Source organism: Lactuca saligna, chromosome 3, assembly GCF_052625555.1.
Source record: "Lactuca saligna cultivar CGN05327 chromosome 3, ASM5262555v1, whole genome shotgun sequence".
NCBI lineage: Eukaryota > Viridiplantae > Streptophyta > Magnoliopsida > Asterales > Asteraceae > Lactuca > Lactuca saligna.
The window spans coordinates 146,100,813-146,124,025 of NC_136419.1; the positions used below are offsets into that span (position 1 = coordinate 146,100,813).

The 23,213-nt window shown below is 39.0% G+C and overlaps 1 protein-coding gene across 1 annotated transcript; it reads left to right on the forward strand.

Annotated features, from left to right (window-relative positions):
* The first annotated feature begins 5,017 nt into the window (after positions 1-5,017).
* Positions 5,018-8,134, forward strand: ICE1 (basic helix-loop-helix (bHLH) DNA-binding superfamily protein). Its single transcript, XM_078985992.1, has 4 exons — positions 5,018-6,334; positions 6,404-6,628; positions 6,738-6,908; positions 7,971-8,134. The coding sequence occupies exons 1-4, from the start codon at positions 5,228-5,230 to the stop codon at positions 8,052-8,054; spliced, it is 1,587 nt and encodes a 528-aa protein (XP_078842118.1). The 5' UTR covers positions 5,018-5,227; the 3' UTR covers positions 8,055-8,134.
* Positions 8,135-23,213: the final 15,079 nt, after the last annotated feature.

Here is a 23,213-nt window from a genome sequence, read left to right on the forward strand (position 1 = left end):
TTTTACTGAAAGGAAATAAATTATTTGATAACAAATGAACAACATCTCTTAAATGAATCACATACAAAAAAAGGAATGAGAATAATGCTAAAAGTAAATGATAACAAAAATAAATAAATAAATAAATAAAAGTGGAAATAAAGTAATATATGTAAAACATAACACATAAACATGTCATATAATAGGTCTTCATGTCTAACGTGTATTAGTGTAAGAATAATGAATCTTTTTCAATTGCTTGATTATATGAAAATAAATAGAAATTTTGGGAAGTTTTCAGAAAATTCCCAATATTTTGAGAAAACTTTTAATAAAGTTATAAAAAATTTTGAACAGAAAAACCCCGACTATTTAACTTTTAGAATAGAAAACCCAAAAACCGGCTAATTTATTCATTTTAGCCATTTTGACATGTTTAGCATGTCATGAGACTAAGATGTTGTTTGTTTTTTCTGAGGCAAAATGTCTGCAGTCTGTGGACCACATCTGTAGACCTCTGCAGTAGAAGAGGTGAACCAAACGTCTGCAGTTTGAAAAATGAAGACTGTTTGTTTTTTTAACATCAACAGACTACTAAAATAAACTTAAATCTAAATAAACTGATTTTTTAAAACTTCAAAATGATTTTTTAATATTTTTATGACTTTGTTATAAATAATTAACGAATCTAGATCAACTTTTATGTATTATTGTATAAAAAATAAAAAAAATAGTATAAATTAACGTATATATTTGATAAAAACCAACTTTGGTTGCAAAGTTATAACTAAACATTATAATTAGTGATTAAAGAATTTGATATATAAATGGATGGAAATAAACTTTGAAATTTTCAATTAAATTCATTAAAAACATAACATAAATATTTTCTCGAGAAATTGACGATACTGTATTAAATAATGTTTTATAAAATTTGGCAAAAAAAATATAAGAATATATTATGATTTTTTTTCATATTTATATAAACAACTTCAACGACTATTATTGTAATAAATTTTTATTTATAAATTTATCAAAAATATCATGTTTATATCGTCGAACGTGTTTTTTTTAGTTTTGTAATTTTTTTTCAAATTGTTTATCATTAATAAAGTTAGAAAAATTATAAATTAAAAAAAAAACTTTAAATATATATATATATATATATATATATGTGTGTGTGTGTGTGTGTGTGTGTGTGTCTGTGTGTGTGTGTTTTTAGGCTAGAAGATGTCTGAAGATGTCAGAAAACTTTGGTCCACATCTGCGCCAATAAGAGGGCGTGCACACATTTTTAGGTCAACAGTCTTCAAAAAAACAAACAGTCCGCAAAGACTAATGTCTGCGCGTGGTCTGTGCGGCGCAGACAGAAGAGGTCACGCAGATTTAAAGACAAAAAAACAAACACTACCTAAATCGTTAATGTTTGCAAAATAATAAAACTGTTCTATAGATTTCGTCAAACTTTGTATATAATGTATCAATATATTTTTATGTACTTTTACGTATTTTTTTAAGTTTCGTATGTATATGTTTATGTATTTTAAATGTATAAACGTATTTTTTTTACATATTTATATTTATGTTTAAGTATTTTATATATTTTTTATGTATTTTTATGTGTTATTTTTTATGTATTACGTATTTATATGTATTTTTACCTATTTATGCATTTTTTTTAAAGTTTTTTATATAGATGTTTATGTATTTTTATTTATTTATTTTAAATATATAAACTTATTTTTTTTACGTATTTATATGTATTTTTAAGTATTTTACATATTTTTTGTTTTTATGTGTTATTTTTTTATGTATAACATATTAATTTGTAGTTTTACGTACTTATGTATTTTTTTTAAAAGTTTTTTTTATATAGATGTTTATGTATTTTAAATATATATAAACATATCTTTTTACGTATTTATATGTATTTTTAAGTATTTTATATTTTATGTGTTATTTTTTGTGTATTACGTATTTATATGTATTCTTATGTATTTATGTATTTTTTAAAGTTTTTTTTATATATGTGTTTATGTAATTTAAATGTATAAACATATATATATATATATATATATATATATATATATATATATATATATATATATATATATATATATATATATTACATATTTATATGTATTTTCAAGTATTTTACATATTTTTTTAATGTATTTTTATGTGTTTTTTTATGTATTACATTGTTAGATGTATTTTTACGTATTTGTATATTTTTTAAAGTGTTTTATATAGATATTTATGGATTTTTATGTATTTTAAATGTTTAACCATGTTATTTATATGTATTTTCTAGATCTAGTTGTCTTGATCATTTCATCAAAACCCCATAGTTTTTTAGAGTATGTCTAGATGATTTTCCTATATATCCATATAATTTAAGCTTTTTTCATTCACTTATCTTGAAATTAAACATCGAATTAAAAAAAATTTATAAGTTTTCGAATTAAACATCGAAAAGCTTTTAGCTTATAAGTTTTCGTATGTGCATAAGTTATTATTTTGTTTTTCAGTTCTACGTTTAATTTAAATATAAGTGAATGGAACAAGCTTAAAATATGTCGTATATAGGAAAACCATCTAGACATATTCCAAAAAGATGCGAGAATTCGATGAAATGGTAAAGACAACTTGAAATAAAAAAAAAATACATAAATACATAAATATAACACGGTTATACATTTAAAATACATAGATATACATAAACATCTATATAAAAAACTTTTTAAAAATACATATAAATACATAATACATAAAAAAAACTCATAAAAATATGTAAAATACTTAAAATTACATATAAATACGTAAAAATACGTTTAAGCATTTAAAATACATAAACATCTACATAAAAAACTTAAAAATATATAAATACATAAAAATATACATAAATATGTAATACATAAAATAATAACTCATAAAAATATACAAAATACTTAAAAATACATATAAATACATACAAAATATATTTATACATTTAAAATATATAAAAATATGTAAATGTATACATATAAAAACTTGAAAAATACATAAATACGTAAAAATACATATAGATACATAAAAAATGTGTTTATACATTATACAATTTTTGACGAAATTTACAGAAAAATCTCATTATTTTGAAAAAATTAACGATTTGGTCTAATGATGTGCTGAATAGATCAAAAAAACTAAAGTGAATAAATTAGCCGGTTTTTTAGACTTTTCTATTCAAATATTTTTTATGTTTTATTAAAAAAGAATTTCAAAATATTAAGATATTTGTGAAGATTTTCTACAAAGGTTTGTTGATTTTGAAGAATAAAAATTTGTCGCTCACCAATATAACATGAAATCTATGACCAAATTCAATTTGAATCATAAATAGACATCATGGTTGATCCAATTTCTTAACCGGATTACGCTACGTTCAACCGGTTTGACCGGACGGATAAACTTGGGTTTGAAAACATTGATTCGTGGTCAATATTTTATGGAATTAATGGTCATTATGTTATATCATTTGAATGTGAGGTTATATAGAACGATAATCATTTTAACAAATAACTCTTTTGGTTTAAATCATTTTCTTTAATTTGCAAACACAAAATACATGGGTTTGATTCCCCAATCTCACCTCGAGTCTTAAGTATATACCCGTTGGCCTATTACATGCATGGATCCTTATAATCACTCATTAAATAGCCAAAATTATCCAAACATATATGCCTACTTACTTCACCCAGTATATCTACATTACAAGTCCCATACTACTGACTTCGAGAAAATGAAATGGTTGGAGCCAAAATTAGTAAGAAATACAATTCAAGGTTTTCTTATCTATCTTCCAATGATAATGTACCTATGTCTAGTCTGTTTTCGGTCTATGTCTTATAATGACTATCAAACAATGTGATATTTGTTTGGATGTTACTCTAGCTTTGAACGACAAATGGATAACATTAGAGAAAAAAAACTAGCCAAGAGACTAGAGGTGAGTATACATGGAAGCAAAGAAACAGAAAATAACAAAGGGATTGTCTTTAGGTTTACTCGTTCACAGATCTATTATCCTCAGGTTTTTTGTTGATTCTTGAAACGATAACATAACAATAAACAATATTTACTAAGAGTTTTTAAGTAACACTAACTTGTAGGATGAGATGATGGAGAGATATGATTTTTGTGGAAAAAAGAACCTCGCTGGAGGAGGGTGATGGTAAGAAAAGGACTTGAGTCCTTGGCTTGGATTCTTTCATTTAATGGCTCTGACTGGAAAAGGAAAGGAGGTCTTGGAAATGAATACACATCACGAGACCCAAACCCAGCCTTGACCCCACCCCCCACCTCCCACATGCACCATTTACATTTTTTGCAGCTTGTTTTTTGGATTCTCCCCTAAATGCATGCCTCCTATTATTTTTATACAACGTTAAATCAATACTATTCCATTTTTACTTCAAATTATATTATTATATTATATTATATACACACATATACATATACCACCAAAAAAACTTTACACGTCAGCATCTCTTTTCTTTTCTTTTTTTTATATATATGAATTTCATAATTAAATTTTAAATGGTACCCGGGTATACAGAATTTACATATTTTATTTATCCTTTTAAATGGTACACAATATTTTCGTAAGGAAAGAGACGGAAACGAACTGGAGGCTGCTACTGGTAGTTAAGTGTGGGAGCATTCAAGTGACTAGGAGTAATTAAGTGTGTTCACGAGAAATCTGCTCCTACTACTATTTTCATACTTCGAAATTCATTCACAATTAATTCCCTAGATTCATCTTATCTCGATTTTTTTTTTTTTTTTATCTTATCATTTATTTACTTGGATGTGATCTTATCTAAATATCGGTTGTCCTTGTTCCAATATTATAAAATTTTATCCAGATTATAAAAAAATCGTTTATCTTCACAAGTGATAATTGTGTAGATTTTTTAAAATGATAATAAAACAAAATGTGAAAATACAATACTTTAGTAAAAACCCATTTATATCTAATGTTACAGATATGACCCTGAAAAACGCTTTAAAAGGGTAAAACTGAAGTGTGGGAAAGTAATTAGTAATTAAGTGAAACTTGGTGTTAAAAACAAGAAAAGCGTAGCAACAGTGTACACACAGTCGATGTTCGTTATCAGTAACAACACTCTCCTCTCCTCTCCTCTCCACTCTGCCTTCAATCATACATTTAAACCCTAAATTTTTCAATTGAATCTTCAACCAGGTGATGATACCCGACGGTGGTGCTGTTTGGATGGAAGGAGGAGGAAACCAGGATGAAATTGGAACATCTTCATGGACGCCGGCCACCACCACCACCACCACCACCGCCAATCACCATCATGTTCTTGGAATTGAAGCTGCTGCAACATCATGCAACGAAGAAACCACCGCCGCCAACACTTACGCTTCTCTCACCACTTTGAAATCAATGCTTGAATCCGAGTGGTATCAACACAACAATCTCAATCTCTCTTCGAATCCTTCTGATAATAATTCAATCTTCTTACCTATGGATTCTTCTTCTTCGTGTTCGCCGTCGCATTCCCACCACCCGTTCTCTCTCCCCGACCCTTCGCCGTCACACTCATATCCCTTCTTTCCCCCCAAATTCAACAACCCTTATGACATTGGGTTTGATTTCGGATGCGACCCTGGTTTCTTACCTAATCACACTTCCAATTTGATGAATTTTTCTGGGTTATGTTCGCAAACGCACATCGCCATCCCGGAGCTTTCATCCAGTTCCGACTTTCCGGCCACCAACAATAGCAACGACACAAGCGACATTGGAGGACCTGGTTTCAATCCGCAGTTAACGGCGTTTGACGGTTTTCATGGCGCTGCACCCATGAATCCTTTGTTCGCAGCTAGGTCTAAGGTTCTACGGCCACTTGACATTTCACCACCGGTCGGAGCTCAGCCTACACTGTTTCAAAAACGGGCTGCGTTGCGACAAAGTTCGCTGAAATTAGGGGAATTGGGAGGTACAAATTGGGGGAAGAGAGCAGAGAGTAATAGCGGTGCAGTGGAAATCGATAAGAAGAGGAAGAGGAGCTTGGCGGAGGAGGATGACCTTGACGAAACAGCTACCATGGATGTATCGGGATTTAATTACGATTCCGATGAAATCGAACCCACCAGTGAACATCCAAACGGAAACGGAAACGGAAGTAATTCCAATGCAATGAGCTCTGTTACAATCGGCGCCGGGGATCAGAAAGGGAAGAAGAAGGGTCTACCTGCTAAAAACTTAATGGCGGAGAGACGTCGGAGGAAGAAGCTCAACGACAGACTATACATGCTTAGGTCCGTCGTCCCCAAAATCAGCAAGGTACTGGTTAACTTTCATGTAAAATATCGATTCTTTTCTTGTTATTATAACATTTAAATTGCGTTTCAGATGGATAGAGCTTCAATTCTTGGTGACGCCATTGATTACCTGAAGGAGCTTCTACAAAGAATCAACGATCTTCATAACGAACTAGAGGCAACACCACAAGGGTCTTTAATTCAAAATTCACCAAGCTTCCATCCATTGACACCCACCCCGCCGGCGCTTCCTCAACATGTGAAAGAAGAACTCTGTCCGACCACCGTCCCCAGCCCCAAAAACCACCCCGCAAAGGTAGCTTCTTTTCGATTCTCAACAGTTGCCACCATGATCGGAGCTAAGAATTTCGATTAGTTAAAACATGGGATTAAGATAATGATTATCTTCATAAATGTTTGTGTAGGTGGAGGTGCGAACGAGAGAAGGGAGGGGTGTTAACATCCACATGTTGTGTGGGCGGCGACCAGGGCTGTTGCTTTCGACGTTGAGGGCTTTAGATAATCTTGGGCTGGATATTCAGCAAGCCGTTATAAGTTGTTTCAATGGGTTTGCTTTGGATGTATTTCGAGCCCAGGTAACTTGCATTTTGCAAATATAATATTGTTGTTTATTTAATTAAAAACTATATTTTCTAATTAGAGACGAAGCAATTTTCACTAGGTAGGTTTTTTTTATTATAAAATAGTCTGGAAGTACCATGTTATATTGTGTAAAGTTTTCAAAATAGATTGTTTTGATAAGAAAAAAAAATTGAAATCTAGTACTTTAGTAGAAAAGGAGAATGATACTATGATACTATAGTGAGTAGATTTTTCAAAATATAATGACTTAAAGAAGAAGAAAATGAAGTACAATGCAATAATCAGCAAGTGGATCCGGTTCAAATTTTAAACTTGGTCCAAAACATAGTGAAATATACCCAAAAACAAAATCTAAATTGAGGGGTGGGACCCACTGCCTGATGTTATCTACACACACCATTGAATTTATGTAAATTCTAAAAGTATGATAAATGCAGTTGCACTATTATTTTGTGATTATTATATCATTCTACTTGATTACCACGTTGAATTTTGAGAATCTACCTGATTCTAGCAAATATCATCAAAATACAAAACAAATTTTCAATGTTATAATTGTGTATATTTGTCCCAAGTATAATGTTTTGATACCAAAAAAAATGGAAGTAAAGTGCAATGTTGGGTAGATTTTAGGAAGTGCAATAAGAAAAAAAAAAGTGAAGTACAATGTTGTGATTAAAAATAATGGAAGTAGGATTCTATACTGCAAATTTAAATTAATTTACTTTTATTTCTTATAGTTATAATGTTTTTATTTTCAACAATTTACATAATTAAAGCAAATATCATCCAAATGAAAAACAATTTTCACTCCGATAATAGGTTAGAAATTTTAAATTATGTCACAATTAAAAAAAAAGTTTGAAAGTATGATGCTATATTAGGTAGATGAACGAACTTGAAGGTACAATCTTGTAATTGTAATAGAAAGAATAAAAGTAGGATGATATAACACATAACATTCCTATTTCTTGCATTTAGCTTTCAATTCTATAATGAAAGTAGCATGTTATAATAAGATATGATTAGACTAATGAATAAATGACTGGTTGCAGCAATGTAGGGAAGGGCAGGAGATGTTGCCGGAGCAGATAAAAGCGGTGCTTCTAGAAACCGCTGGATACCATGGTGCCATTTAGCACGTGGTTGGACCCACCTTAGATCAGCAATGTTGCTTTGTTTCTTTGAGAATTGAATAAAATCTTTTTTTTTTCACCAATGCAAATTTGAATTATTAGTCATAAACATGACTGATTGATTGCTTGATTAAACGTAGGAATTTGGTTTTAGCATATAAAATGATAAAGTATTAATAGGTTAAAATTAAGAGCTCCATTATGTAACTTTTGCTAAAACGTCATTTCTGTTTAACCCGTTAACTTTGGACAATTACCTTATGGTTTTATAGAATCAAATGTCTTGTGAATGTCACATCATCGTTTTAAACACGTCATATATCATGTAAGCAGGGAAACTGCTAATAAGACTGAGTAATAAACTCGTGTTTAGGAAGGAATATATTAATACAAATAAAAGTTTTGAAAATACAACAATATCGTTTTTGGTGAATGCAAGTTCGCAATATATGCAAAATGGTTAAAGTAGGAATTGATCTTTAAACAGCTATGAAAAGTAGTTATTAAGCTTATTTTGGTGTTATAAGTTCTTTAATTTGTTTGTTTGTGTTATTAACCAGTTATGAAAAGTAGTTATTACATTAGCTGTGAGAGTGGTATATTATGTGGGTTGATTAATATATAAAATATCATATGAAAAAAAAAAATAACAAAAAATAACATGCGACAAAGTTTTGATGGGAAGGATGTTTTGATTGGAAGTTTTGATTGGAAGAATATCATATTCTGGTCTTGAAGTTTTGATTGGAAGGATGTTGAGTATCGATGTTGATAATTCAATTTCTATGACATATAGTCAAGAGTGAGTATTCAGTCGAAAGCGTAAGGATTAAATGTGTGATACGTTTTGTTTTAAGTCGAACGGGAGTTGCTTTGAATCAAAATTGAACCAGGTCGAAATCAGTTTTGAGGTCAATACGATTTGCTTGGATCGAAAATCAAAAGTTGCATTCGACTGTTATGGAGACTGATGAAGCCGAAATTAAATCGAAATTTGTGTTTTTTCAAGTTGAAATAGATGATGGGTCAGGAATCAAATTAAAACCTGTTGGTATCGAAAATCTGAAGCATGTTTCTTGACATCGAAAGTCAAAAGCATATGGAGATGAATGAGTTTTGGGTTCAAGATCGAAGTCACTGGATTGGAATCAAATGTGTGTTCGATTGGTATTATTTGGAATCGAAATCAATTTCGATTGTACTGATTGTTCTTTTGAGTCGAGGGTTAAATTTTAAGTTTGATTGGTGTTGAATTGGAATCGTTGGAGTGGAACTCAATTTCAATTGATGTGTTGGAGTCGTCGGGTATTGTTTGGAGTCGATTTCGATGTGTTTTTTAGGTCACTAGTCAAAATCAATGTTTGCAACGTATTTCGACTAGTATGGAAAATTGATTGGAGTCGAATTAGACTGATATTCCTGCTTTGTTCGATTGGGGAAGAAGTGAAGAACATACCACTATTTCGCATCTGGTCCCTAATCTTTCAGCATTTTGGCAGAATATACCCAATTTTGGCGTGGGGGTAATTTTATGTGAAGAGTGAAGATGTTTCAATCCGAGTCCCTAAAGTTTAATATTTTTGATAGTTTATACCCAGTTTCGACTTAGGGGTATAATTCGGTGAAGTGGGAAAAAATTTCAGATTCAGTCCCTGAAGCTTATGCGAAATGACATTTTAAACCCAATTTCGTATTTGGGGTAAAGTTTTGCATTTGCAGATTTTTCAGAACAGGTCCCTGCAATATTTGCGAAAATGACAGTTTTTACCCTGTTTTCGAATTTCTTGCAACTCTCACCCAAAAGTCGAAATGTTCACAACTTTTGAAGATTTTTTCCTCGACTTTTCGTGATTGTTTTTCGTGAAAGATTTTCGTGGTTTCATTTTTGTCAAATATCAAGAGGGAGTTTTGTAACGTTTAATCCTCAAGCGCTTCTCATACTCTTGTAGGTTTTATAATTATATGTTGATTATAAAAAGGGGGAGAATATTGAAATGGCTATTCAAAGATAATGGATTTGAATACCGGTATTACTTTGTGCGGGAGTTGGGTCTTGATCGCTTGGAGCTTGTTTGGAAATTAAAGTCGGGACATCCAATCCTAACTTTCAGGGGGAGAATGTTAGGTTGCCAAATTTTCCTTGTGATGCGTGTATGGGGATGATTTTGAATATGTGGGGAGAGAGAGGGATAAAACATGGGATTGTGAAGATAGAGAAGAGGATAAGGTTAGTTCATACCTCAAGACCTATTAAAGCAAGAACTAGTTCGAATGCCAAGATCTATTGACATGCGACAAAACACAATAAGAGACCTATCTTATGTGATAAAGAGAGCAGATTGCAACAAGTTCAAGTGATGTTTTATTCCATATAAATCGGCCTTATATATAGGTGATAGGATTCGAGTGTTACAATAGTGAAAAGGCTCATCATTAAGAGCTTTTATTTAACTAGATTTATTAAATAACTTCAAGGAAAATACTAGAAACCCCAAAGACTCTTCCAATTTCGCCCATGCTACACAAAAGATTAGAAAATAATGAGTGATCACCAACAAGTCCAAAAAACTCGGCCACAAATTCCATGTAGCCAAAAAAAATCGGCCCACCCCATTTTAAGTCCAAATCCAAGAAATTAAGCATCCAAAGCCCAAATTATTAAAGCCCACCTCTTTATCAAGTAATCCATTTTTAATTGGGCTATCCAGGTCCAAACATATATCATCACATCCCCCTTTGAAAGGAATTGACCTCAATTCCGCAAGGCCATTATCATCAAGATAAGGGGAGAGATCCCCAACATTGAAAGTTGCGTGCACTTCGTACCCTCCCGGGAGTTCTACCTTGTAGGCATTATTGTTCACACGTGTGGCTATCTTGTAAGGACCGTCTGCTTGGGGAATTAATTTGTTCTTGCACTTTTTGGGGAACCGCTCTTTCCTTAGATGAACCCAGACCAAACCGCCTTCTAAAAATACTCGGGCCTTTCTGTTCTTATTGGAATTCTGCTTGTACGAGGCATTAATGGCTTCGATGAAATCACAAACCTGAGTGTGTAGCTTCATCATGGACTTCAGTTTGGCATATGCGTCTTTGTTGACTAACTCCTCCTTGGGCAAAGGGATTAGATCCAATGGTAAATAGGGATTCATGCCGTAAACAACCTCGAAGGGGGAATGACCTGTTGTGTAGGTAGGTGAACAGTAGTAAGCAAACTCAGTGTGCGCTAATTTTACATCCTAATCTTTCTATGTCTTGCTCACCAACCCTCGCAATAAGGTGCTTAAGATTCGGTTTGTGACCTTGTTTGGCCGTCAGTCTGTGGGTGGTGGGATGTGCTGAATAAAAGCTTTGTCCCGACCTTCCTCCACAATGTGTTCCAAAAGTAACTCAAGAATTTGGAGTCACGATCAGAAACTATTGTTATGGGAATCCCATGCAGCCGGATGATCTCCCGGTGGTATAAATCAGCAACCATACTAGCATCATCGGTTTTGTGACAAGCAATAAAATGGGCCATTTTCGAGAATCGGTCCGCAACTACCATAATTGCATTTTTAACCCTTTGAGTTCGGGGTAGGGCCACGATAAAGTCCATGGATACATCCTCCTAGGGGTGAAATGGGATAGGTAAGGGAGTATATAAGTCCGGTTTGAATGAGCTTGTAACGTCCCAAAAATATAGTCTAAAAATTTCTTTTTAAAACATTACTTAAAACATAATTGTCAAACCATAAATAAAATCATAGAATAAATCAGAGTGTTAGTTCCAAAACATATTTCCATTATCAGAGTAAAACATCCCAGGCTGCCTAATCAATGGTGTGTGCCATGCGATCACCCCGAGCTCTTCCCTCCGCTACTAGAAGTACCTGAAACCAAAATTGAAAATCGTAAGCACGAAGCTTAGTGAGTTACCCAACCTACCACATACCCTGCATAATCACATACCGCATATATTGGGCCACGCCTGCTACTTCGGGCCTCACTCGCTACATTAGCCCCGCCGATCCCAAGCCCTGCCTGTCTTCGAGCCCTACTCGGATACAAATCTGTTTCTCTTAGGCCCCGCCTGTCTCTGGGCCCCGCCCGCTGAATACATACTACTTATAACAATGGCATATAACACATAAACTAAGCATACCTTACTACATTCATGTACTAAGGCCTCGCCTGTCTTGGGCATCACCTCTGACCTGCTACTAGTGAGTCATGGAACCCCGTCCAAGCTCTTGTTGTAAGTGAGATACGGGCCCCTACCCACACTCAGTCCACTCCTATCTCAGGCCTCGCCCCTACTCTGCTACTAATGAGGTATGGAAAACCGTCCATCCTCTGCTATTGGTGAGATACGGGACCTCGCCCACACGCACCTCCCTACCAAGCACATACATGTATCACACAGACAAAAAGTATAAACTATAATGTAAACCGATCCATTGGCACCCGCCCGTTAACATTAGACCTTGGTCTTGAATATCATACTAGCATATAGTGCCTAGGGCTATGTAACAACGTAAAATTTCCAATTTATTTTTCATTTTCAAACCACAAAATGTATAACATATCAAAATCTCAAATCCATAACAACAGTGTTTTCAAAACAAATCCCAAGACCTCTTTAACATGAACTCCATCGGTGTGGGTGTGTACAAGTCAAGCCTTCGCCTTCCCACAGTCCTCGTTGGTACCTGAGACATCAAACACAACAACTGTAAGCATAAATGCTTAGTGAGTTCCCCAAAATACCACATACCACAAATACGCCACTCAAGGCTAAACCCGACCCTCCGGTCAAGATGTCTCAGCGGGACCCTCCAGTCCTGTAGCTCGTCGGACCCTCCAGTCCAGTCATAGCTCGTTGGGCCCTCCGGCCCGGTCAGTATCGTTGGGCCCTCCAGCCCGGTCTATATAACCATACAGCATACAAATAACACATAGCACGAAATCTCTAAGCCAACATATAAACTCATACATAGCACATGAGACCCTCTGGTCAACTCGAAATACCTACTCAAGGTAATGAATAGTGAGAAGACTCACCTCGCGTATCTCGGTAACTCATAAATCTCGTAACTATTAGTGCTCGATCTCCCGAGCTATCGTCCTCCTACAACACAAGCATATCTCTAATTAATACCACCTTGACCCTGGCTGACTAACACTACAAAGTCAAACTAGTCAACTCTAGTCAACGGTCAATGGTTGACCCGACTCGTTGAGTCTGGCGTGGACTCGCCGAGTCCCTACGGGAACCCGATCCCTCTGAATCTCTTCCAACTCACCGAGTCACTCACCCGACTCGGTTACTTAGCCCCTGGTTCGTAAACCCTAAACAACCCGCACCAACTCGCCGAGTCTGGGAGTGGACTCGGCGAGTGCATTCCATGCACAACCCCAAACGACCTTCTAAGGTCAGATCCACTCTACTAACTCATAGATCCAGTCCCCTTAAGCTTATTGACCACGTAAAGTCCAAGTCTTGGTGCTCATTAAGCATCAAATAGCTCATTAATGGTGTTTTAGCCTCAAATACATTGATCCCAACCCAAAACCTCCATGGATGCATATAAAGCTTGGGCAAAGAGGTGCTCTGGACCTCTACGGGTCCAGATTCAGAGCCATAACTCGCCAAGGGACCATGAGGATACTAGATCTAGCCACAAATGGGTTCAAAAGCCCTAAATCTATATGAACATCACAATAACAAAGAAGAATTCGAAATGGTACCTCAGCTATGATGTCCTGGACCTCATTTCTTCAAGAACCCACCCCTCTCTTGCTTCCTTTTGGCTAGATCTCCTCTTCCCTTGCTAGACAATAACTCCAAGATCAACAATGGCTCCTTCCCTCACTTGAATCACTCAAATGCTCTAGGATCTCACTCTGGGGACTGATGAGCGCAAATGACGGCCATAAGGCCCTTTAAATAGGCCTCAAACCCGAGAAATTAGGGTTTCATTAAACAGGGCAGACTCTCCGAGTCCACCAAGGCGACTCGCCGAGTCCGGGCATCAATCCGGGTGAAAAATCGCGTCTCAACTCGGTGAGTCTATGCACCAACTCGCCGAGTCCTTCCACAAAACTCAAAATAAAAAGAATAATTAATATACCTGAAATCCCTGATGTTACAATTCTCCCCTACTAGAATCCGACTTCGCCCTCGAATTCTCATTCCTGAAATAACTCTGGATGCTGCTCCCGCATCTCCCGCTCCGGTTCCTAGGTCAACTCGGATCCCTTCCGATGCTGCCACTGAACTTGTACCAGAGGCACTTCCTTGTTCCTCAGAACCTTGATCTTCTGATCCACAATCGCAAACTGGTCTCTCCGCGTAGTTCAGGCTCGCATCCACCTGAATGTCCTCTAACGGTACCACTGCCGACTCGTCGGCAATACATTTCCTCAACTGCGAGACATGAAAGATATCATGGATATGCCCCAACTGAGCAGGTAGATCCAACCGGTAGGCTACCCTGCCTACCCTAGCAATTATCCTGAAGGGTCCAATATACCGGGGTCCCAACTTGCCCCTCTTCTTGAATCGTATCACTCCTTTCCAAGGAGAGACCTTTAGGAGCACAAGGTCACCAACCTGAAACTCGAGCTCGGACCGACGCCTGTCCGCATAACTCTTCTGGTGACTCTGTGCGGTCAACAACCTCTGCCTGACCTGCTGAATCTGCTCGGTCGTCTGGAGTACAATCTCCGTGCTACCCATCACCCGCTGCCCCACCTCTCCCCAACAGATGGGGGTGCGACACCTCCGCCCATACAACAACTCAAAGGGTGGCATACCAATGCTCGAATGATGGCTGTTGTTGTACGAAAACTCTGCTAAAGGTAGATAGGTGTCCCAACTCCTTCCAAAATCCAAAACACATGCTCGGAGCATATCCTCAAGCGTCTGAATCGTCCGCTCGCTCTGTCCGTCTGTCTGCGGGTGGTATGCGGTACTGAAATGCAGTCTCGTACCCAACTCCTCATGAAACTTCTTCCAAAACCTGGAAGTAAAACGCACATCCCGATCTGAAACAATCGACATCGGAACCCCATGCCGCGATACCACCTCTCTCACATATAATTCCGCCAACTTCTCCGTAGAAGAGTTCTCGCTGATGGCTAGAAAATGAGCGCTCTTCGTCAGTCTATCCACGATCACCCAAATCGCATCAACTCCCCTCGCAGTCCGTGGCAATTTGGTGATAAAATCCATGGTAATTTGTTCCCACTGCCATTCGGGAATCTCCAGCGGCTGCAATTTGCCGTGCGGATGCTGGTGCTCGGCCTTAACCTGACGACAAGTCAGGCACCTCTCGACGAACCATGCAACATCCCTCTTCATATAGGGCCACCAATACTCTTTCCTTAGGTCCAAATACATCTTAGTAGCCCCGAGATGAATCGAGAATTTCGATCGATGCGCTTCCTCCATCAAGATAGTACGCGCACCGCCCACAAACAGTACCCAAATCCAACCCTGAAAAGTCATAAGTCCCCAACCATTCGTAACGAATTCTGATACCTGACCGACAACCCGCTCCCTCTTCTAATTTTCTGATCTCGCAGCCTCAGCCTGAGCCCCTCGGATGGTGTCCAAAACCGGGGTCATCACCGTCAACCTCAAACAGATATCTCGCATCAGGGCATCCTCTACCCTACGACTTAGGGCGTCGGCTACCACATTAGCCTTGCCCGGGTGGTACAGGATCTCGCAATCATAATCCTTTACCACATCCAACCATCTCCTCTGGCGCATATTCAGATTTGGCTGATCCATCAAGTACTTCAAGCTCTTGTGGTCCGTGTATATCGTACACCGAACCCCATACAGATAGTGACACCAGATTTTGAGGGTGAAAACCATAGCCCCCAACTCCAGATCATGGGTGGGATATCTCGTCTCATGAGGCTGTAACTGCCTCGACGCATACGCGATCACATGTCCTCTCTGCATCAACACCGCTCCCAACCCTGATATCGATGCATCACAGTACACCACGAAATCCTCCATCCCTTCTGGTAATGCAAGCACGGGAGCTTCGCACAATCTCTAGCGAAGGGTCTCAAATGAGGTCTATTGCTCCGGACCCCATGAGAAAGTAACACCCTTCCGAGTTAACTTGGTAAGTGGCACAACAATTTTGGAGAAGTCCCTGATAAATCTCCGATAGTAGCCTGCCATCCCTAAGAAACTCCGGATCTCCGTAGGTGACCTCGGCACCTCCCAACTCATCACAGCCTCGATCTTGGCCGGGTCAACCAATATCCCATTCTGGTTAACGAGATGCCCTAAGAACTGGACCTCCCGTAACCAAAAATCACACTTTGAGAATTTGGCGAATAGCCTCTCCGATCTCAGAACTCCGAGGAGCTCTCTCAAATGCTCCTCATGCTGCTTTATGGTCCTCGAATACACCAGGATGTCATCAATGAATACAACTACCGATCGATCCAACTATACTAGAAACAGAACATATACAACTATACTAGAAACAGTACATATACAACTATACTAGAAACAGAACATATACAACTATACTAGAAACAGGACATATACAACTATACTAGAACGAGAAACATTACATATACATGAACACGTTAACAATTGTGATCCACTGTGTCGGAGCATGCCTTAAATGTCATGGCCCGAGTTGTAGCCAGAATTCTCTTGGAGGGAGAGCGTGAGTTTGCGTATAGATCTATACTGGATTGACTATCCTACACCTTGCTGCTAGCTACAGTCGGACCTGCAGGTCTGCGGGTGCCAAACGTCATTCCGTTATTACGACCATTCATTATGTCGTTGTTACCAGTCGATAGCATGGTGCAATTTATCACATTATACCTTAATATAAATCCGGTTTAAGGTAGTTAGTACAGCAGTAGTTATTATAATACAAAACTACAGTACTACAATGAGTTACCCATTACATATTTTAGTGATAACCTCACTTAAACGTTAATGTACAAACTATATTTTGTTAAATGATAGTTACATTTGGGAAATTACACACTTTTACATCAGACGAGCATACAAAACAGTTAAGCCTTGGTAGAAGGTTACTTTAATAGAAAATATAGGTTTTTCTGAGAGATTCAAACTTTTACAAACGATTACAAACCTTTACATACATTTTACAAACTTATACTTGATACATGTTCAAACATTTTTGGATGACAAATACCGACACTAAAATACTTGTGAACTCACCAGCTTAATGCTGATAAACTCTTTCAAAATAACTTGTATTCTCAGGTCATCAGTAGACAGGTACCGAGGCCATCTTTTGAGAAGATGGAGCGCATCCAAGACTCATCTTATTATTTTGATATACATTATTTTTGGTGTCTATACTGTACAGAACACGCTTGTATTAAAATTATATATTTAATGCAATGGATGATGTTGTTTGCTTATTTACATTTACTGTGTTGTGATACTCTACATGACGTCCTCCGCCCCAGAATGTTTCCACCGTTCTTGGTTTTGGGGTGTGACAGATTGGTATCAGAGCATTTTTATAGTGAATCGAGTATATCAACCCACAAAAGATATACTAAACTATAAACCCATTTGGGATTTAAAACACTCTGACCAAGAGTCTATACTTTAAATATTAAAATATTTAATTAAGTATACTAGTCTACATTCATACTAAAATCAGTGTCACAATGACAAGAACAAAAGTATTACGATTGTTAAATATCACAGGTAAGCTCGGGGATATATGGTCAGTCCTGGGAATGGCATAGCCTGATCAACTATGCTGGTCCAAGGAGTGATTAGCATATGCCCTAGAATAGTTATGATGTGTTAACAAGTCTAAAAACTTACCAACAATACCACAAGAAGATCAGTAGAACCTAAACTTAAAATACTATAGGTGTATTTTGTACTACTAACTACATATATACTATATCTTTATACCTCTCTTCTCGCGTAGATTTAAATGGCTGGATTCCATCACGGCGACCCGTACTTTCCAAATGAAGGCAACGCAGGATGGCTCGAAGCAGAGTCTGACGATGAACACCAAATTTTGTTGGATTATCATCAAGCTGAAGGCTTCTCAGATGGATCAGACTCTGAGCCCGAAGTCAACAACCTACCTCCAGTAGGTCAAGCCCCGAACAACAACCCTTGACCAGCTTTTCCAGGTCCCACTCCCTTGTGGGTAGATAACTTGAATCATTGGAGTGACGAATAGGGTCAACCCTTACCATACATTGGGGACCGAACCTTTTACAACGTCAGTGATGGTGGCTCTGCTGACCGAGCTCTACCTTTCATTATCCACAGAATAGCTCGTAATGTCGAGCAAGGTCGAGCAACCATCGACCGGGTTGTGGAGATTGATGCCAACTCTGGTGTCAAAACAGTCCGCATTTGTCGTCTCGAAGAAGACATGGAACGGACCCGGAGAACCAATGAAACCCTACAGCAACATCTGGTTGCCTCTCAAGCAGAAGTCATGGAACTTCGAGCTCGTCAAAGGACTCATGAACGACACCTTCGAGAGGTGGTCCGACAAATGAGAGACCTCAGGTTCTCCCGAGGAATACTCATCGCCGTTAGATGATGTCTAGTACATCATTATCTTTTGGGTTAAGGATTAGCCGTTAACATCTGTGCTCTAAGTAGCACTTATCTGTATAATATTCCTAACTTTCAGTACTCTAATTAGGAATCTAAGAACTGTCAAACTTTCTGTATGGTATGATGTAAGACCTACTATTAGGTCAATTTTCATTGAACTCATTACATCAGTAATACCAGTATTATTGACAACTACCTACTCTGTGGGAAGAATCTTTACACTTGGGTTTTCCTACACATCTTTCTTGTTATGATCTCAAACACTCATCCAATTGTTGGGCTATGGTTGGTTAGTCCATGTGTCATTCTCACATTACTTACAAATTGATTCTTACCACTTTTCTCATCTTTATAAACTTATAGCTGAAAGATGCCTCCTCGCAAATCTCCCCGGAATAACCCTACACCTACACCACCTCCTCCACCTCAGTCATCGATATAGCAGCCCTAAATGCTGCCATAGCTGCAGCAGTGGCAACTGCCATGGCACAGTATCACTCTACTGATGCCAGCAGAGGTGGAACCCTTGTAAACTCTATTCCGGTGGAAACTCCTGTGCGCTCGAGAGAGTGCTCTTACAAGGATTTCACCAACTGCAAGCCGAAATCCTTTCATGGGACCGGCGAAGTCATTGCTCTCTCGCAATGGTTCGAGAAGACTGAAACAATCTTCGAAATTTGTTCATGCCCTGCTGCGAGCAAAGTCAAATATGCCGCATGCACCTTTGAAGGAAAAGCCCTAACATGGTGGAACGACCACGTTAAATCTCTAACTCTCATCGTAGCCAACGACATAGGCTGGGAAACGATGAAAGACCTCATGATTGAGGAATACTGCCCGAGGGGCGAAATCCAGAAACTAGAGCAGGAGCTTTGGAGCCTGACCATGAAGGGAGCCAACATTGTTGCTTACACTGCCCGATTTAGCGAACTGGTGGCCCTCTGCCCTAATATGGTTCCCACTGAAGGGAAAAAGATCGAAAGGTACATATGGGGGCTAGTGCCTCCGTATCAGGGGAATGTCCCATCATCAAACCCCGCTACCTTTGACAGTGCCAAGCGACTGGCACAGCGACTCATTGACCATGGTGTCAAAACCCCTGCAACCACAACAACCCTAGCCATCTCGGAACCCTCCAAACCCGCTGACACCAAGCGGAAGTTCTGGGATGACAAGAAGAAACAGCGAGCTGCCAAAAAGCAGCAAATTGTGGCAATGCATGCCGCGGTAACCCCTGCTGCTGCTACTGCTCCGATGAAGCAGTATGCTGGAAGTTTGCCAAAGTGCAACAAATGCAACTTCCACCACAACGGCCCCTGCTGTGAAATGCAGTGCTCTAACTGCAACAGGAAAGGACACACTGTCCGTTTCTGTAAATTCCCGGCACAACCGATCACTCAAGTCCCCGGCTCCGGCGCAAGCCCGACTTGCTATGGATGTGGCGAAACAGGCCACTATAAGAGGGACTGCCCCAAAGCGAGAAATGCTAGAGGAGCAGGGAGGGTACTAGCTATAGGCCACGGGGAAGCAGTTGCTGACCCGACAGTGGTGACTGGTACGTTCCTCCTCGATAACTCCTATGCATGCATTCTGTTTGATAGTGGAGCGGAGCGAAGCTTCGTAAACCATAAATTTGCTTGCATGCTTAAACAACAACCACACGCACTTAAAGAACAATTCACAGTAGAAATGGCTAATGGAAAAAACAGAAAACACCAGTAGCATATACTTAGGATGTACCCTAAGTCTAGATAACCATTCATTCCCAATCGACCTCATGCCGGTCTCAATAAAAAGCTTCGACGTTATCATCGGCATGGATTGGTTGAGTCATCATCGCGCCGACATCATGTGCTTTGAGAAAGCAGTCCGTTTAAACCTCCCGTCTAACGAAACTCTTATAGTCTACGGCTACAAACCTAGTGCAAGTCTTCGCATTATATCAAGTATTCAAGCACAGAAATATCTGCGCAAAGAATACCACACATTCCTTGCTCACGTCGTCGACACGAGCCTCGAAACGAAAGAACTAAAGAACATTCCAGTAGTGAGCGACTTCCCCGACATTTTCCCAGAAGAACTACCTGGATTACCTCCGCAACGACAGGTCGAGTTCAGAATCGAATTAGTCCCAGGAGCTACCCCAGTAGCCAAGTTGCCCTACCGCTTAGCACCAGCAGAGATGCAGGAATTATCTGGTCAACTTAACGAACTGCTCAGCAAGGGTTTCATAAGACCAAGCTTCTCGCCTTGGGGAGCACCGGTCTTGTTCGTTAAGAAGAAAGACGGATCATTCCGTATGTGTATCGACTATAGAGAACTCAACAAACTGACGGTCAAAAATCATTACCCTCTGCCTCACATAGACGATCTATTTGACCAACTGCAAGGGGCGAACTATTTTTCCAAAATTGATCTAAGATCCGGATATCACCGGTTACGGGTACTAGAGGAGGATGTTCCAAAGACAGCCTTCCGAACTCGTTACGGACACTACGAGTTCGTGGTGATGCCATTCGGATTGACCAATGCGCCAGCAGTTTTCATGGACCTGATGAACAGAGTATGTCGACCTTACTTGGATCAGTTCGTCATCGTTTTCATTGACGACATCCTGATCTACTCCCGAAGTAAGGAAGAGCATGGCGATCACTTGCGACAAGTTCTAGGAACTTTACGAACGGAGAAACTTTATGCGAAGTTCTCGAAATGTGAATTTTGGATCCGAAGAGTCGAATTCTTAGGACACGTGGTAAGCGAATAGGGAATCCACGTGGACCCATCCAAAATTAAAGCCATTGAGAACTGGTCAGCACCGAAGACGCCTACTGAAATTAGTCAATTTCTAGGCCTCGCTGGCTACTACCGCAGATTCATTCAGAACTTCTCCCGAATAGCGAAACCTCTTACAACCCTAACCCAGAAAGGCGTGGCCTTTGACTGGGAAGAGAAACAAGAGAGAGCGTTCCAAACGCTCAAGCGAGCCTTGTGCACCGCGCCAATACTATCTCTCCCTGAAGGGATAGAAGACTTAGTAGTCTATTGCGATGCATCGAACCAAGGGCTCGGGTGTGTTCTGATGCAGAGAGGTAAGGTCATCGCCTACGCCTCCAGACAGTTGAAGACACACGAAGTTAACTACACGACCCACGATCTTGAACTAGGAGCAGTGGTGTTTGCTCTGAAGATTTGGAGACATTACTTGTATGGAATGAAGAGCACTATCTTCACCGACCACAAGAGTTTACAACACATATTCGATCAGAAGGAGCTCAACATGAGACAACGACGGTGGGTCGAGCTACTCAGTGATTACGAATGCGATATTCGTTATCATCCGGTTAAAGCCAACGTAGTAGCAGACGCCCTAAGTCGGAAGGAATATTCCTGTCGCAGGGTCAAGTCATTGTCAATAACCATCCATTCATACTTGTCTAACCAAATTCAGGCGGCCCAACTTGAAGCCATGAAGCCTAAAAATGTGACGAGTGAATCCCTCAGAGGAATGGACAAGAATTTAGAAGCCAAGGTTGATGGAGCCTTATACTTCATGGACCGGATCTGGACACCGAAACACGGTGGTTTCCGGGACTTGGTCATGACCGAGGCGCACAACACTCGGTATTCCGTCCACCCAGGTTCAGATAAGATGTATTTGGATCTTAAAAAGCTATACTGGTGGCCTAATATGAAAGCAGAGATTGCTACCTTCATAAGTAAATGCCTTACTTGCGCAAAGGTTAAGGTCGAGTACCAGAAGCCCTCCGGTTTACTGCAACAACCAGAGATTCCAGAGTGGAAGTGGGAGCGGATCACTATGGATTTCATAACCAAGTTGCCCAAGACAACGGGTGGACTTGATACCATATGGGTCATCGTCGATGGATTGACCAAGTCTGCACACTTCCTGCCAATCAAAGAAACCGAAAAGATGAAGAAACTTACGAGAACATACATTAGGGAAATCGTACGGCTACATGGTGTGCCTATATCCATTATCTCCGATAGAGATAGTAGGTTCACCTCAAGATTCTGGCAATCACTGCAACATTCCCTAGGAATAAGGCTGGACATGAGCACAGCCTACCATCCACAGACCGACGGACAGAGTGAGAGGACGATCCAGACTTTAGAAGATATGTTGCGTGCTTGTGTAATTGACTTTGGAAAAGCGTGGGATACCCATTTACCCCTCGTCGAATTTTCCTACAATAACAGTTATCACACGAGCATCAAGGTTGCTCCATTTGAAGCCCTCTACGGCCGAAAGTGCAGATCCCCTCTGTGCTGGGCTGAGGTGGGTGATACCCAATTAGCTCGGGGGCAAGCTTCCGACAGTACTCTCACCGGTCCGGAAATCATTCGGGAAACGACAGAGAAGATCGTTCAGATTCGTGAATGATTGAAAGCCTCTAGAGACCGACAGAAGAGCTACGCTGATAAACGAAGAAAACCTTTGGAATTTCAGGTGGGAGACCGAGTCCTTCTCAAAGTCTGGAAGGGCTTGATACGCTTCGGTAAGCGTAGGAAGCTTAATACTAGATACATAGGGCCTTTCGAGA